The following is a 14,112-nucleotide window of genomic DNA, read 5'->3' as shown; positions in this document are numbered from 1 at the left end:
TGGGAGGTGTGTGTGTGTGTGTGTGTGTGTGTGTGTGTGTGTGTGTGTGTGGGTCTTCTCAGCACTTGCCTGGTGTGTCCCCCTAAGGGGTCAGGGCTGACTCAGTGGCCTGGGGCCACTCAGTTGGCTGCAGCCGGACTTGAGTTTAGACGTTGCCCAAGCTCGTCACCACACCTTGAACACGCCTGTGTCTCTTGCCTCTGAGTGCCTGCTCCGTGGCTCTCCCTGTGTAGAGTGTCCTCCCTCCTCCCAAGTCCAACCCAGATGCTCTTCTCTGAATCCCTCCCCCACCTCCCATTAGAAGCACTTCCTCCTCCTGGGTGGCTTGAGTCCTCTTTGTCCTTGTAGCCTGTCCGGTGGGGTGTCAGTTCCTGTACGAGCCTGGCTGCCGCGTGGCTCACAGCTCCTTGAGGGTAGAGACCACTTTCCCCAGTTCGGAACCCCACGCTGGCCCCTGGCTTCCCTGCCTGGCCTCCCACTGTAGGCTCTCATGATGTGTTGGATTAAATAGGATTGAATGCAGACCAGCCCCTGCTCCACACACAGCAGAGGGGGCTCCCTTTTCTCCTTGCTGGGCACACTGTGTACCTTTGGGTGGGAGTCAGAGGCCTTTTTAGCCAGCCTGGCTATTGAGAAAATGTGCTAACACAAGGCAAAATGCAGATGCTGAGATTGGGCAACTGCCTCACCCTTAGGGCTCAGAGGCCGTCAGCCCGAAGCAAGCAGGGAGGGGCGAGGGCCTGAGTCAGGAGGGCCAATTAATGAAGCAATAGAGGGCGGACTGCGTTTGGTCCAACATCGGGCTTTAATGGAGTGTCAGGCAGTGATGAGATTGGGATGTGCGCTTAGGAACTTTGGGGCTCCTTTGACTTAAACTGCAAAAGCAGCCCCCTACTTCACCCACACCTGAAGCCTGTTGGCCCCGGAGCCTGGATTTCTGCCCCTTACTGGCCACAGGTCCTGCTGTCCCATGGCCAGAAGGCTGACCCACCTTCTGCCTCTGCCCAGGCCTGGCAGCTTGTGACAAGAGATCAAGGGACCTTGCCCCCTTGGTAGCCAAGGACGTCCCTGCCACAGCAGTCACCGGTGCCGCCCCTGTCAGCGGAGACTTCCTCCTCCATCCCAGTCCTGCCTTGCCTGTGGGAACAGGTGTGTAATTCCTGAGTGACTCTTGGAGAGCGGCAGGGCCGCCCCATCCTTGCTCCACCCCCCCTCCCAGCTGTGGCCTGGGCCGGGAGGGAGGGCTCAGAGTCTCCCCTGCTGCTCTGGCCTTGGAAGCAGGTGGCCTGGCAGTTGCTGGGAGAATGAATTCAGGACAAAAACAATAATAGTTAATAGCTGTCACTGTTTATGGAGTCCTTTCTGTGCTCTGGGCCTTGTTCTAGCCTTTTCTACATGTTCTCTCATTTAAGCCCCGTGGTAGCTCCGCAAGGTGGGTTTATTTTGCACATTTCACAATGAGGAACCTGAGTCTCAGGAGAAATGACTTGCCCAAGGTCATACAGTCTAGAGGTGAGGCCGTCTGCCACCCAGGTCTGCGGTGCATAATTTCTGGTGGGAAGCATTGAATGGGGACTTCCTCTGTCTCTGAGTGGACTTGATCCCAGACTTTGAAGGACGGAAAACAAGTCTTGGGGGTGGCCATTGTGAGGTCAACCAGGCCAGCCCTTGGCTGTGGCCTTGCCTCCCAGGGGTCGGGGCTGAGCACTCGACAGTTCATTTGGCCCTCCTACCAGCAGGATCTCTGACTTCTCACAGCATCCTTGGGAAGTAGTTATTATGAGGCCCATGATGGGAAGCATCAAATACAGGAGAGGGAAGAGTTGGGACCAAAACTTCAGCCTCAGCACCTGCTGCCTCCCCTGCCTTCTCCTGGGCTGGGGTGAGGCTGCCCTGTGGGTGTGGGGCTGACTCAGGCAGGGCACGTGGTGGGTGGGCGGGCGTTGCAGCTGTGGCTGGTGGGCGTGGCCTGCCTGGCATCAAGGGCAGGTGACCCAGCAAGTTCTGCCTCTGATGCCTCATTCCAGCCATTCCTCTGCCTCTGATGAGAGCCTCTCACCACCTCAGCTATAATCCTACTGGGGGGCCTTGGGCCCCGGACATGCGGTGAGAACAAGGGCAGCCACTGTCACCTGGACCTCACCAGGTGAGTCTTGCCGAACAGGTAGCCAGTGCCCTCCAAGGCCCCAGGGTGTCCAGAGCGAGGACCTCAGGTGTCCCTCTGCCAGTTGGCCTCAGGGGAGGGCTGGGAGGGAGCCTGGGTCTCTAGCAGGGGAAACAAAGCTGAACATGAGCCCTTGGCCACAGGGAATGTGTGAGAGCACAGGATATGATGGATGTGGGAAACTTTCCCCTCCCTGAGGTTTGGGGATATTGGGGTAGGAGGACAGTCATAGCTGCCCAGGGCAGAGGTGAGGCTCCTGTCACCCCCGCAGGCCCCAGGGACATGGCTCTCCAGGGCAGCAGTGTGATGGGAGCTCAGGATGGGATGAGATGGCCCCAGAGCTTGAGAGGGACAGGGCCCAGGCGGCTCATAGGAGCTGAGTCAGCAAGCCCTGGATGAGGGGTGGGCCCTGTGGCCCCCAGGCCTGGTCAGTCTCCCAGGAAAGGCCATTCCAGTCAGTACCAGGTCTTGGGAGGCACTTCCCAAGTGAGGGCGCCCAATCCCAGACAGAGTGAGGGCCAGGCCTGCAAGAGAGTCCAGCAGGTGGGAACGCAGGTTTATGGGGTGACTCAGGGAGCTAATTAGAGCTGCTGCAGTCCCCGGCCAGAGTTCTCTGACCCCCTCTTGCTCCAGCAGCCCAGGACTGTCCCGTACTCACCGGGCAGGCGACAGAGAAGATGGAGCAGCCAGCGGTCATGGATAAGAGACGTAGGGGACCATTCGACCCATTTTTCAGAAGGGGAAACAGAGGCCCAGGGAGAGGTAAGGGACATGCCCTCCATCCCTCTCTTCCAGTATTGGCCCAGCCCAGCCTTTAGCCCCACAGGTCATTTTGGGCTGAGGGAGGTGGTAAAGGCGGCCCATCCTTATCAGGCAGTGACTGTGGATATGGCCAGGGACCTGCGTGCTGCCAATCCTCTCCCAGTAGGATGCTTAAGGCCTCCTCAGAGCTCCCTGCCTCTAGGTGCCTACACTCCGGGGCACCCCCTGGATGACTTTCCTCTCCCAAGATTGCTCATGTTTAGTGGGGTGGGGCGCGTGGGCAGGGGGAGGAGGCTCTCCCATTTCCAAGCCTCACTGCAGTCTGAAGACAACCGGATCCAGACACTGCCTCCAGGGGGCTCTCCTATTTGGGTCAGGATCACCAATGGCCCCAGCTCCACCCAGCTGGGCTCTTCTTACAGAAATCACCGCCCCGCCCCACTGCCCCAGCTCCCTGTGACTCTGAGGGAGTTCTCTGAGGGTGGCTCAAGCTGAGAATGGCCCCCGCTAACTGCAGAGTCACCTCCTGTCCCCACAGCCCTCTCCCCTGCCCACCTCTTCCTCTATGGCCAGCCCACCTCCCCGCTGGCCCCCACGGCAGCCTCGTCCTGGCCTCTGGTCTCCTCCATCTCCCTTGTGCTGTCTCCTATAGGACCTGGCTCCCTCTCACGTCCCCGCTGTCCCCAGGTTCAGCCACAGCTCCTGCTCCAGGCCCAGCCTGTTCCCAAGCCTCTTACTACCCACGGGTCCAGCCACACCAGCTCCTTGCCACTCGCCGAACTTTCTTGAGCCCTGGTCTTTGCTCAGGCTGTTGCCTCTGCCTGGACAGCCCTCCGCCCAACAGAAAGCTCGAAGTTCCCCTCAGTGTCCTTGGAAGACATATCAGTTCCCCTTCCCAGTACCTCCCTCCAAGCCCTGCATGGGGTCGAGCCCTTACCGAGCATCAGTAAAGCAGGTCTGGACAGAGGGGACTGGGGCTCAGCTGCTCCCTCCAGGTGGACAGATAGCCATGTGGCTGGTTACACTCAGCTTTGGGTGGGGGAGAAAGATGATCAGTGTGTTAGTGGCAGAGAGCGCGAGGAGGGTGAGAAATTAAAAAACCGGAGCGGCCTGAGGCTGTGCTACTAGGAGCATAGTGTCTAGAGGAAAGGAGGTGACAGTCCTGCTCTGTCGAGGAGAATTCTAAACACAAAACCTGAGAAGGACGTTGAAAAAGCAGAGCTAATTCTCAGGAATCCACCTGGAGATTGGTGGGGCTGGAGAGGATGTCTGGAGAGAGGTCAAGGGCATGGTGATCTCTACCTGGAAGCTCTGCTGGGCTCTCCTAGGACCCATAGGGGCAGGGGTGCTGAAGCAGGGAGCAGGGGAAGCTGCGGGGACAGTCTCCCTGTCCCTGAGAAGGGGTGGTGGCCTGGGAAAGCTGAGTGATCTCCCCGTCCTGGGGAGTATGAGCAGGAGCCATATGGTGCTACGTGGGGGTCTGAAGCTCCTCTCTGTCCCTTCAGCCTGAGCATCTGTGCTGTGGTTGTGTTCCAGCCATGGATGCCCACCCGAAGGAGACGGTGCCTCTCATGGGCAGAATTGCCACTGTCCCCAGTGGGAACGTTACCATCCTGCAGGAGAAGAGGCCGGCAGAGATCACCCCCACCAAGAAGAGGTAGGACCGGCAGGTTCAGGCCCGCGTGCTGCGCTGTGAGGGGCACAGGAGGAGCCTGGCACCCACCTTCAGGGACCCCTTGCCTGGGGCGGACCTGAGAATCTCAGTCTCATCTGGGGCGGCCTGGTGCCCAGCCAGGTATAATGGGGGGTGTCGGGGGGACAGCACTGCATACTCTGGGGCTGAGCTCGGGAGGTTAGTATGACTGGAATAATCAAGGGAGGCCTCCCTGGAGGGCCCAGGGGCACCAAGGCAGGAACGCCCAGAAAGGCTCCTGGGGGAGGTGGGGAGTTGCTGGAGCCATCCTTGAGATAAGGAGCAGAAAGGTGGGTGGAAATTCCAGGTAGCAGGGACCGCCTACAGCATACATTTTTCAAGTCCACTGGGGGCTCTCATATCCACGGGGTGCTTAGCCAGGTAATTCAGGCTCTCCAGCCCCACCTGTGTAAGGGGGACACCAGCCACGGCACCAGCCCATAGAGTAACGGTTAATTGCAATTGTGCCAACAACGTGCTCGGCACGGCGCATGTTGGCGCTGATAGTGTTTTGTTACCTTGAACTTTGTCTTCATTGTTGTCGTCATTGTCACTCCCCAGGGCCCCTGGGAACTGCACAGGGCTGGGACGGTTATGACCACTTCCCAGTTGAGGACACGGAGGTGGCGGGAGCAGAGAAAGTACTTCTCCGGGGTCACGGCTGGCCCCTTAGCTGCCTCCATTGCAGTAACCCCCTCAGCCGAATCGGTGCCCCTCAAGCCGAATGCCCCTCCTTCAACCCCGCGGCGCTTCCCTTGGACCCGGATGGGCCCCCGGGTCTACGTTGGCCCATTTGACCTGCCTCTTCAGCCCCTGTCCCAGGACTCTTCTTGGGACGAGTTGAGCCTGGTGCTTTCCCTTCTCTTGATTTGAATAATAATTGCTGAGGCCTTTTGTGCACGAGGCGGGGGGCTGGGCCCAGGCTGGGGAGACTGGGACACGAGAGAAAGAACACCTGCCTCTGCTCACAGTCTGGATGGTGAGAGGGGCCCCAGGGAGAATGTGGGGAGTGGCCTGGAGAGAGGGTGAAGTAGGCGGGGCGGGGCGGGGCCTGAGGAGGGGCAGGTGGTTCTGATCCTGCAGGCATGTCGCTGAGGAGCTGGTGTTACAGTGGATGGTGACAGGTGGACAGGAAGGGAGAGGGCAGAGGCTTGGGGCAGGACGCAGTGAGGAATCCCATGCGACTAAAGTGCCGGCTGGGTGAGGGTGTCTTTGGGGGGATAAGTCCCACTGGGGCTGGGTCTTGGCAGTCAGTTAAGGACATTGGACAATTGGGGGTAGTGGGGAGCCATGGAGGGATTTTGTGTGAGAGGGAGGGCATGGCAAGATTTGCATTTCAGAAAGGACACTCTGGGTGATCTGTGTGGGTGATGGATTGGAGGGGCGTCTGTTGCGACTGTTGCCCAGGTGATAGGTGGTGAGCCTGGTGGTGAGGGATGGAGAAGCAGGCACAGATCAGAGAAGTATTAGGATCGTGGAGTCTGCCGGATCAACTATGGGAGGGGAGGGAGAAAGAGGACCGAGAGACATCCCCTTCCTCCGGTGGGGGGACCTGGAGGGGTGATGGGGCATCTCTGACATGAGCACTTCGGAGGAGCAGGAGCAAGGTCAGGAGGAAGGAGCCAAGTTCAAGTGTGAAATGTTGGCTGAGAGGTGCCAGAGGCTCATTCAGGTGGAAGCTCCATCCTGGAGCACAGGAGAGAAAACTGGGTGGATGTGGAGATCAGACAGGTGTCGGGGGCCCATGTGGGAAGCCTGGGTCTGGGAGGGCTTGTCTGGGTAGAAGCAGAGATATCTTGGATCTAAGCCACCAACACTGCCCTCCTGCCTCCTTTCCCCCTTCCCTCCCCTCTCACTTTCCCAGGGGAGGTTTGGACCTCAGAGAAGGACTGAGGACAGAGTTTCAGGAAAATCCCAGATTCTTCCTGCAGTCGGGCTGCCATTCTGAGCCCATCCTGGTTCATGAACTTAGTTCCAGGATCAGCTCTCCCAATGGCCCCCGCCCAACTAAGGGCCTGGTGTGAGGTGTGACCTTTGTCTCATGAATCCGTGGTCCCTTCTCCTTCCCAAGGCTCTTTGAGGGATCTCATGTGCCTACTTCTCCCCAGACCCCAAAGGTTTGGGCATCTCCCTCAGAACGGAGTATAGGACTTAGGTTTAGAAAGAAAAAGAAAAGAAAATATTATGTGTCAGAAGGCAGTTCTGACCACTAAGGAAATATGTACTAATGGGGGAATTGAAGGCACCAAGAAATCCAGATTGGGGAGAAATTTTTGGACCTGGAGCTTTTTTCTGAAGCATCATGCCCCTCCCTGTGAGTGGCTGCTATGGTTACCTCCCCCTGGGCGTCACCTTGCCCAGGGACACAGACACAGGCCATGAAGGCTGTAGAGGCACTGACCTTGAAGCTCAGAGCACTTGGGCTTTTCTCTGGACAAAGTAGGAGAGATAAGCTCCTCCCCAGGCCTGAGTCGGCCTGGGGATAGTTCTCTGCCTTCAAAGGAACAGAAATGCCGGAGGAATCGTACAGAGCTGCCTGTCTGCACATGTGAGTTAACGACACCCAGGTGGTGGTGCCTTTCTGGCTGGGTCAAAGTAGGAATAAACAAACAGCACCTGCTGCAAGTCCGGAGCCAGGATGTCACCTGGCCAAGACCTTGCTGTCTGCTCATGCTGGTGGATGAGATATGGCACATGCAGTGGCAAGTAGGGCAGGCATGGGACAGGCCCTCGTGGTCTAGCAGCTCCCTGTCCCAGGAGTTAGGTCCTTACATACATCTGGGTCCTTTCCAGCTCAGCTCTCACCATCCACCTTCCCAGCCACTGAAGTCCTCCTGCCTCAGTCACAGCCCTCATCTTCCTGTTGAGGGATGCAACCTCCCAACTTTTACAGTTTAAGGGTGTGTTGGTCTGTCTGCTTATTGGTCTCTCCATCTATCCACCTATCTACCCACCCAACTATTCATTCCTCAGACAGTCATCCATCCATCCATCCATCCTTCCAACCATCCATCATCTACCTATCTATTCATCCATCCACTCATCTGTCCAACCAGCCATTCTTTTTTCCACTCATTTATCTTTCACCTATCCATCCTTACACTCATCCATTGTTAGGTCTTCTGAGTGTCATGACAAATGTTGGGTTCTAGAGAATTAGGACGATGCAATTGTAGTTTCTGCTGTTGAAGAACTTACAGCCAAAGGACAGTGGGTTATTGCCTAGAGCAGCGATCCCCAACATTTTTGGCACCAGGGACCGTTTTTGTGGAAGAAAATTTTTCCAAGGACCAGGGGGAGGATGGTTTCGGGATGATTCAAGCCCATTACATTTATTGTGCACTTTATTTCTATTATTATTACATCAGCTCCACCTCAGATCATCAGGCATTAGATCCCAGGGGTTTGGGACCCCTGGTCTAGAGCAAGAAAAGCAATGGCCTCGCTGTGCTATAATCTGGTCTGATCCTTGGGGCCAGTTTTTACCAACCCACTGGAACAAGAGCTTTGTGAGGGGAGGAATTTTTGTCTACTTGTTTACCACTGTATCCGCAGCTTCTAGAATAGTGCTTGGCATATTGTACATGCTCAGTAAATATTTGTTGAGTAAATGCACTACTGAACCCAGATAGGTAGGGTGGGATGGAGGTCAGGGCAGGAGCTGGACCAATTGTCCTGGGGAAACACCTGCAGGTGGGGGAGTTGGGCTCTGCCTGGAGATAGTCAGCAAATCTCAACCAGGATGTTCTGCTAGCAGATGTGTTTGTAGTCGCTGGGTCAGAGCTGCCATAGTGGTGTGGGGACAACTTTGGGGTGGCAGTTCTGGGGTGCTGCAGGGGTGCAGGGAAAGGTGATCTCACAAGATGACCTCTGATGCCCCTTTCAGCTGGACCGTCCATAAGTAGACAGTCCTGGAGCAGCACGGGCTCCAGCGTCCAGGTCTTGAGGACCATCTAGCCCAATCATTTTCCATCCGGGTGAGGATACTTGGCCCAGAGAAGGCCAGTGACCGCCTGGGGTCACACAAGAGGAGAGGCAGAGGCAGAGCCAGACTAGAACCCAGGCCTCGGGCTACCAGCTAGGGGCTTGCTCCTCCCTTTGTCTTCTCTTTCGGAAGAATGATTTGATTTTAGGTCAGGTCAGAAGGTTCCTCTTGATAGGCAGGAGACGGGCAGGTGGGGGGCCAATGTATCAGTGAGCCTTGCCCTCACGCCGTTTATGCCCCATTTCTGGACTAGCTCTGCGCCTTCCGGGCTTGGCTGGGCCTGGCTGAGGGTGAGCACTCCGTGAGGAGGGCGCCCTCGACAGTGGGGCTGCAGGACACACAGGTGCACAGGCCCTGTCCCAGCTCTAATGGCCTTGCTTGGGTGTCCCCCCAGTGCACACTTGTTCCTGGAGATAGAAGGGTTCGAGCCCAACCCCACTGTCACCAAGACCTCTCCCCTCATCTTCTCCAAGCCCATGGACTCCAACATCCGGCAGTGGTGAGTACTGCGACCCGCCAGCCCGCCAGCCCCCACCCCTGCCCTGGCCGAGCCCCCAGCTCCCGCGGGCGGACAGTGACTCGCCCTGGGCCACACAGCCAGGCCTGCTTGTGGCAAACTACCATTGTCCATTAAAAACTTGTCCCTCTCTCTGTCCTCCCCATTCCCCCACCAGCCTCCCGGGCAGCTGTGATGACATGGATTCCCCACAATCTCCTCAGGACGACGTGACAGAGACCCCATTTAATCCCAGCAGTCCCAGGTGAGCCTGGCCCTTCCCCTCCTCCCACCGTGCCCACCAGGCAGGTGCCCGAGGGACAGGCACCAGGACCCTGCAGGAAAGAGAAAGAGGCCGCCAATCCTGGGGCGCCAATGTCTGGGCCCATAGCTATGGCATGTAGGTCATTTTGGGGGGGAAGGGAGTATTACATCTTATAAAAGTAATACCCATTCATTATAAAACATCCGGACAACAGTATGCAGCAGAATGAGAACTTAACGCAATGCCATGTACATAAATTAAAAATACATGCATGTAGGGGACTTCCCTGGCGGTCCAGTGGTTAAGACTTTGCCTCCCGATGCAGGGGTGCCGGTTCCATCCCCGGTAGGGAGCTAAGATCCCACACGTCTCGCAGCCAAAAAACCAAAACAAAAAAACAGAAAGAATGTTGTAACAAATTCAATAAAGACTTAAAAAGAAAAATACATGCATGTAGCCATCAAACATCAACGTGCATTTTGCAAGAATACATACAAACAAAAGTATACACATCACACATTACCGTGGCTGCCTATTTGGAGTGTAGGGGTGGGGAGAGAGATATGAAAAATATTCAAACAACACAAAATATGAAAGTGAAATTTCCCTTCCTCTGATCTCATTCTTTCGAGGTAATCATGATGAACAGTTAGGCACGTATCTTTCCTGATCATTACTATGTGGATCCAAAGATACAGTTTGATAAAATGTGCTTGCATTTGGATTAGAAGCAGGGCAGCTCAGGGCAACACGAATCCCAGCACCTCCGCCCACCCCCCAGCACTAAAGGAGGGGATTTCAGGCACTGCGACAGGCACGTGCAGACAGTGGGGGCTGGCGCCGAGCCCCCCTGTAGGCACAGCGGCTTTGGAGGGGTAACGGGAGACAGTGGTGCATGTGTGGCGAGTTGGAAACGTTTTCTGGCCTCAGTGCAAACCTGGCCAAGCAAGAGCAGAGGCACAAAAAGAGGTGGCTGAGGAAACACATCTTTGTGGCTGTGTCGGAGGGCGGCGTGGGACAGCTGCTGGAGCTGCTGATGGAGCTGCAGGAGCTTTGTGAGCAGCGCCGCAGCCTGGATGTGTCCGGTCAGTGGCTGGCCCTGGCAGAGGGTGCAGGGCTGGGGGTCCTGCTCGGCTCCTGCTGTCCACCTACCCACTGCCCTCCCTCCCCACCCTCCAGCCTTAACTGCTGGGCTGGCAACTTCGAACCTGATTCTGAGGGCAATGGGGAGCCATGGAAGGGCTTAGACAGGTGACGGTGGAGGATGGGGGTAAAACTGGAGAAGGCCTCTGCTCAGGCAGAGTTGGGACCCCAGCGGCGGGGCTGGGGAAGGGGGAACAGCTCTTCCGGGAGCGGCACTGGTGGGATGCAAGGACGTGAGGAGTGAGTCCCAGGTGGTGCCATTTGGACTTGGGAGACTTGGTGGCTGGTGGGGCCCGAGCTGTCTTGGGGACCAGGAGAGTAGCAAGTTAAGTGGAAGGGGGTGAAATCTATTTGTAGGAAACCGGGGTGTGGGGTGGTGGGCTGGAGATTTCTGAGCTGGACAGTGGGAAGCCAGGCAGTGGGTGGGACTGTCCCCCTACCAGGGAGACGGTGCAGAAGGTAAAGAGCAAAAGGTCTCTGATAAGCCTCTGGGCAGCTCACCGAGGAGAAGGAGGAGCCGGCAAGGAGGCGGGAGGAGGAAGAGCTGGCCAGGGCAGAGGGGAGCTGGGAGCTCGGGGCAGGGAGCTCCGTGGAGAGCCTGTGGCAGGTTCTTGAGGTCCGAGGCTGCAGCCGCCACACCCCGGCCTCCCTTCCTCCGGGCCGGGAGGGCCAAGGGCAGCCGGGGCCCCCCTGTGCAGCGGCTCCATCCTGCGACCCTGCCTGCAGACTTCCTCATGCACAAGCTGACGGCCTTGGACACGGGGAAGACCTGCCTGATGAAGGCCTTGTTAAACATCAACCCCAGCACCAAGGAGATTGTGCAGATCCTGCTCGCCTTCGCGGAGGAAAACAACATCCTAGACAGGTTCATCAACGCCAAGTACACGGAGGAGGCCTACGAAGGTACCCGCCTGCGGGAGGGGCTGTGCAGACAGCGATTTCTGGCGGTGGTGGGGCACAGGCACTGCTGTCGTGGAAGCCCAAAGCGCTTAGTATGGTGCCCGGCACCTTCCTTCATTCTGCAAACAATCTTGACCACTGGCCGCGTGCCAGGCAGTGTTTTTGGCCCCAGAACACAGGAGTGAACAAGACAGATGAACGCTGCTCTTCTAAATAAGGAAAGTTAAAAATTGATGAAAAGAAAATTACAAAAAAAAAAAGATAATGTCATCAGAAGTAATTGGGGATGGGCAACTTTAGTGTGGATGGTCAGAGAGGTGACCTTTGACCCGAAGCCAGCACAATGAGAAGGATTCAGAACAAAGCAAGGGCAAAAGCCTGAGATGGGACTGAGCTTGACACGGCTGAGTGATGGCAAGAAGGCTGGAGGGCTGGGCAGGGCCAACACATTAGTAACTATTAGTATCGTCATTATCCTCATCATTATTAACAGCCCCATTTGGGACTCAGCTTTGTGGCTTCTCTCTTAGGTGGACCGGAGAGGGGGCAGGGAGACTAAACTCAGGATAGTGTTTCCCTACTCAGGAAGTCTGCTGTGAATAACCAGTAAGGTGTGTCTTTGAGTTTTTGGAGTCAATAAACATCCCACTAGGGTCTTATGACGAGCTTGTGTCAAAAATGATTGGCCCAAGAATAACTGGATGCCATCTTATGGATATGCCGAGGGTGCTAAACATCTCAGCTTTTTGCAGGTGGGAGTCTGGCTTGGGCCCTTAACTTTTCTCGTGGGAGACAGTAATTTTATTTGTATTTATTTATTGCCATTATTATTATTTGTTTTTGCCAGTCTGGTGGGTGAAAAGTATTAACTCATTAGGTTCAAATTTTCATCTTCCCGATTACCAGTGATTCCAAACATCTTTCATTTCCTGTATTGTCTGTGTGGACTTTCTTCTCTGTGAGGTGCTTGTTAATAATAGTTTCTCAGTTTTCTTTTAGGTTGTTTGTCTTTTTATTGATTTGTAGGAGCTCTTAATCCATTATGGACTTCTAAAAGCACATTACCTCTTTTATACATCTCAAATATTTCCCCCAGCCTATCACTTGTCTTTTAACTTTCTTTAAGATGTCTTTTGAAATACAGAAATTTTTAATTTTTATGGAAGCAAATATGTCAGTTTTTTCTTTATGGCTTCAGAATTTTGGATTTTGCTTAAGAAGGCTTAAGAGGGTTTTCCCTCCAAAAGGTTAGTTATTAACAATTTTCCAATTTTAAAAAATGCTTAGTTCTTTGATCCACCAGGACTTTGTTTTTATGTATGGCATGTTGGCAGCTCTTTGGAAAATGCTGTTTCTGGTGTAATGTTCTGAGACACCCGGCCCCCGCACCCCCAGCCTTCTGGTCCCTTCTGTCTGGAGGTTCTGTAGGCTCCACCAACTGTGTCTATGTCCCTCCCCCACCCCCCTCCCTGCAGCTTCTCTCCTGTTCTGTTTCTCAGTCACCAGGGCCTCATCTACCCAGCACCCAGGCCAGATGCCTGGACCTGACCTGAGATAGCCCTTCTCCCCCATCCCCAGCAGACCATCCTGAGGACTCTTTCTCCCAAGGATCTTTGGGTCCATTGGATGGACAGCTCTTCCCAAGTCTGGGCTCCTTCTAACACATCCTCCAGTTTTGCAGCCAGAATGCTTTGAATATACACATGTACAAAACCCAAAACTCTGATCATGTCACTTCCCTGCTTCAATGCCTTCTGTGCCTTCCCATACCCTTTAGGATAAAGTTTTAACCTCTTAACCTGGCTTATGAGGCCTTGAGTCAGCCCCATCCAGCCTGGCTAAACTTACCCGGTCCCAGTTTAGAGGCCACTCTGGGAAGCCCCCCAACCCCTCAGGCTGTGTTAAGAGTTCCTCTGGGTACCACAGACCCTGCACCTCCCCGTATCATAACGCTCAATTCGCAGGGAGACTGTGAGCTTCCTGAGGACAAGAATCAAAACTGCATCCCATGTCCTGCTGTGTCCCCAGTGCCTGGCTTTGGGGCACAGAGCAGATGCTCCACGAATAATCCTTGCTTCCACGCAAAAATGAATGAAGCAAAGAATGAAGCTGGGCGACACAGGCCAGACAGGCAGCTAGTATTTCTCCACGGTTCGGTGGAGGGTACAGAGGACAGAGAGGGGAACAGGCCAGAGAAGGTGTGTCACTCCCGTCCCAGCCGCTGAGCGCAACCGCCCACCCCTGTCCCGTCCGCAGGGCAGACGGCGCTGAACATCGCCATCGAGCGGCGGCAGGGAGACATCACCGCGTTGCTCATCGCGGCCGGCGCCGACGTCAACGCCCACGCCAAGGGCGTCTTCTTCAACCCCAAGTACCAGCACGAAGGCTTCTACTTCGGTGGGTGCCACCGCCCCGGGTTGGGGTCCGGGGGCGAGAGGGGCGGAGGGCGAGGCGGGGCTTCTACCCGTAGAAGCGCTAGCAGGCAGGGGAGACCCCACTGCCAATCTCTGCTGGCTCAGTTGTGTCCGAGGCCCTGGAGGACAGAGCCGGGACCAGGGAGGCGGCAGGGGCAGAGCCACCTGAACAGGACCGCCAGGCTGGAGACCAGCACTTGGGAGGATGGGGAGCCTGCATTCGGGGAGTGTCACCTGGTGGTGTTAGAGGACACACAGACATCCACCTGAGCAGCCCCCTGTAGGGAACA

General features: G+C 55.7%; 1 protein-coding gene across 14 annotated transcripts in view; it reads left to right on the top strand.

The window, feature by feature from the left end:
• The first annotated feature begins 1,993 nt into the window (after positions 1 to 1,993).
• TRPV3 (transient receptor potential cation channel subfamily V member 3) overlaps positions 1,994 to 14,112 on the top strand; it is a 34,466-nt gene continuing 22,347 nt past the window's right edge. For 6 of the 14 annotated variants that reach the window (XR_014257927.1, XR_014257928.1, XM_082443464.1 and 3 more), the window contains exons 1-8: positions 1,995 to 2,146; positions 2,801 to 2,926; positions 4,463 to 4,583; positions 8,999 to 9,103; positions 9,279 to 9,365; positions 10,296 to 10,450; positions 11,235 to 11,411; positions 13,665 to 13,805. Coding sequence is in view for 12 of the 14 variants with exons in the window: in XM_082443464.1 (XP_082299590.1) it covers positions 2,842 to 2,926; positions 4,463 to 4,583; positions 8,999 to 9,103; positions 9,279 to 9,365; positions 10,296 to 10,450; positions 11,235 to 11,411; positions 13,665 to 13,805 (871 nt within the window). In the remaining 2 variants the exon portion in view is untranslated. Of the gene's footprint in view, positions 2,147 to 2,800; positions 2,927 to 4,431; positions 4,584 to 4,616; positions 7,168 to 8,998; positions 9,104 to 9,278; positions 9,366 to 10,295; positions 10,451 to 11,234; positions 11,412 to 13,664; positions 13,806 to 14,112 lie in introns of those variants that run through there. The other 8 variants (XM_082443455.1, XM_082443463.1, XM_082443462.1 and 5 more) reach the window with 5 other exon arrangements.

Source organism: Balaenoptera physalus, assembly GCF_965194825.1.
Source record: "Balaenoptera physalus genome assembly, chromosome: 20".
In the NCBI taxonomy this organism is placed as follows: Eukaryota; Metazoa; Chordata; class Mammalia; order Artiodactyla; family Balaenopteridae; genus Balaenoptera; species Balaenoptera physalus.
This window is presented reverse-complemented; position numbering and strand designations above follow the sequence as displayed.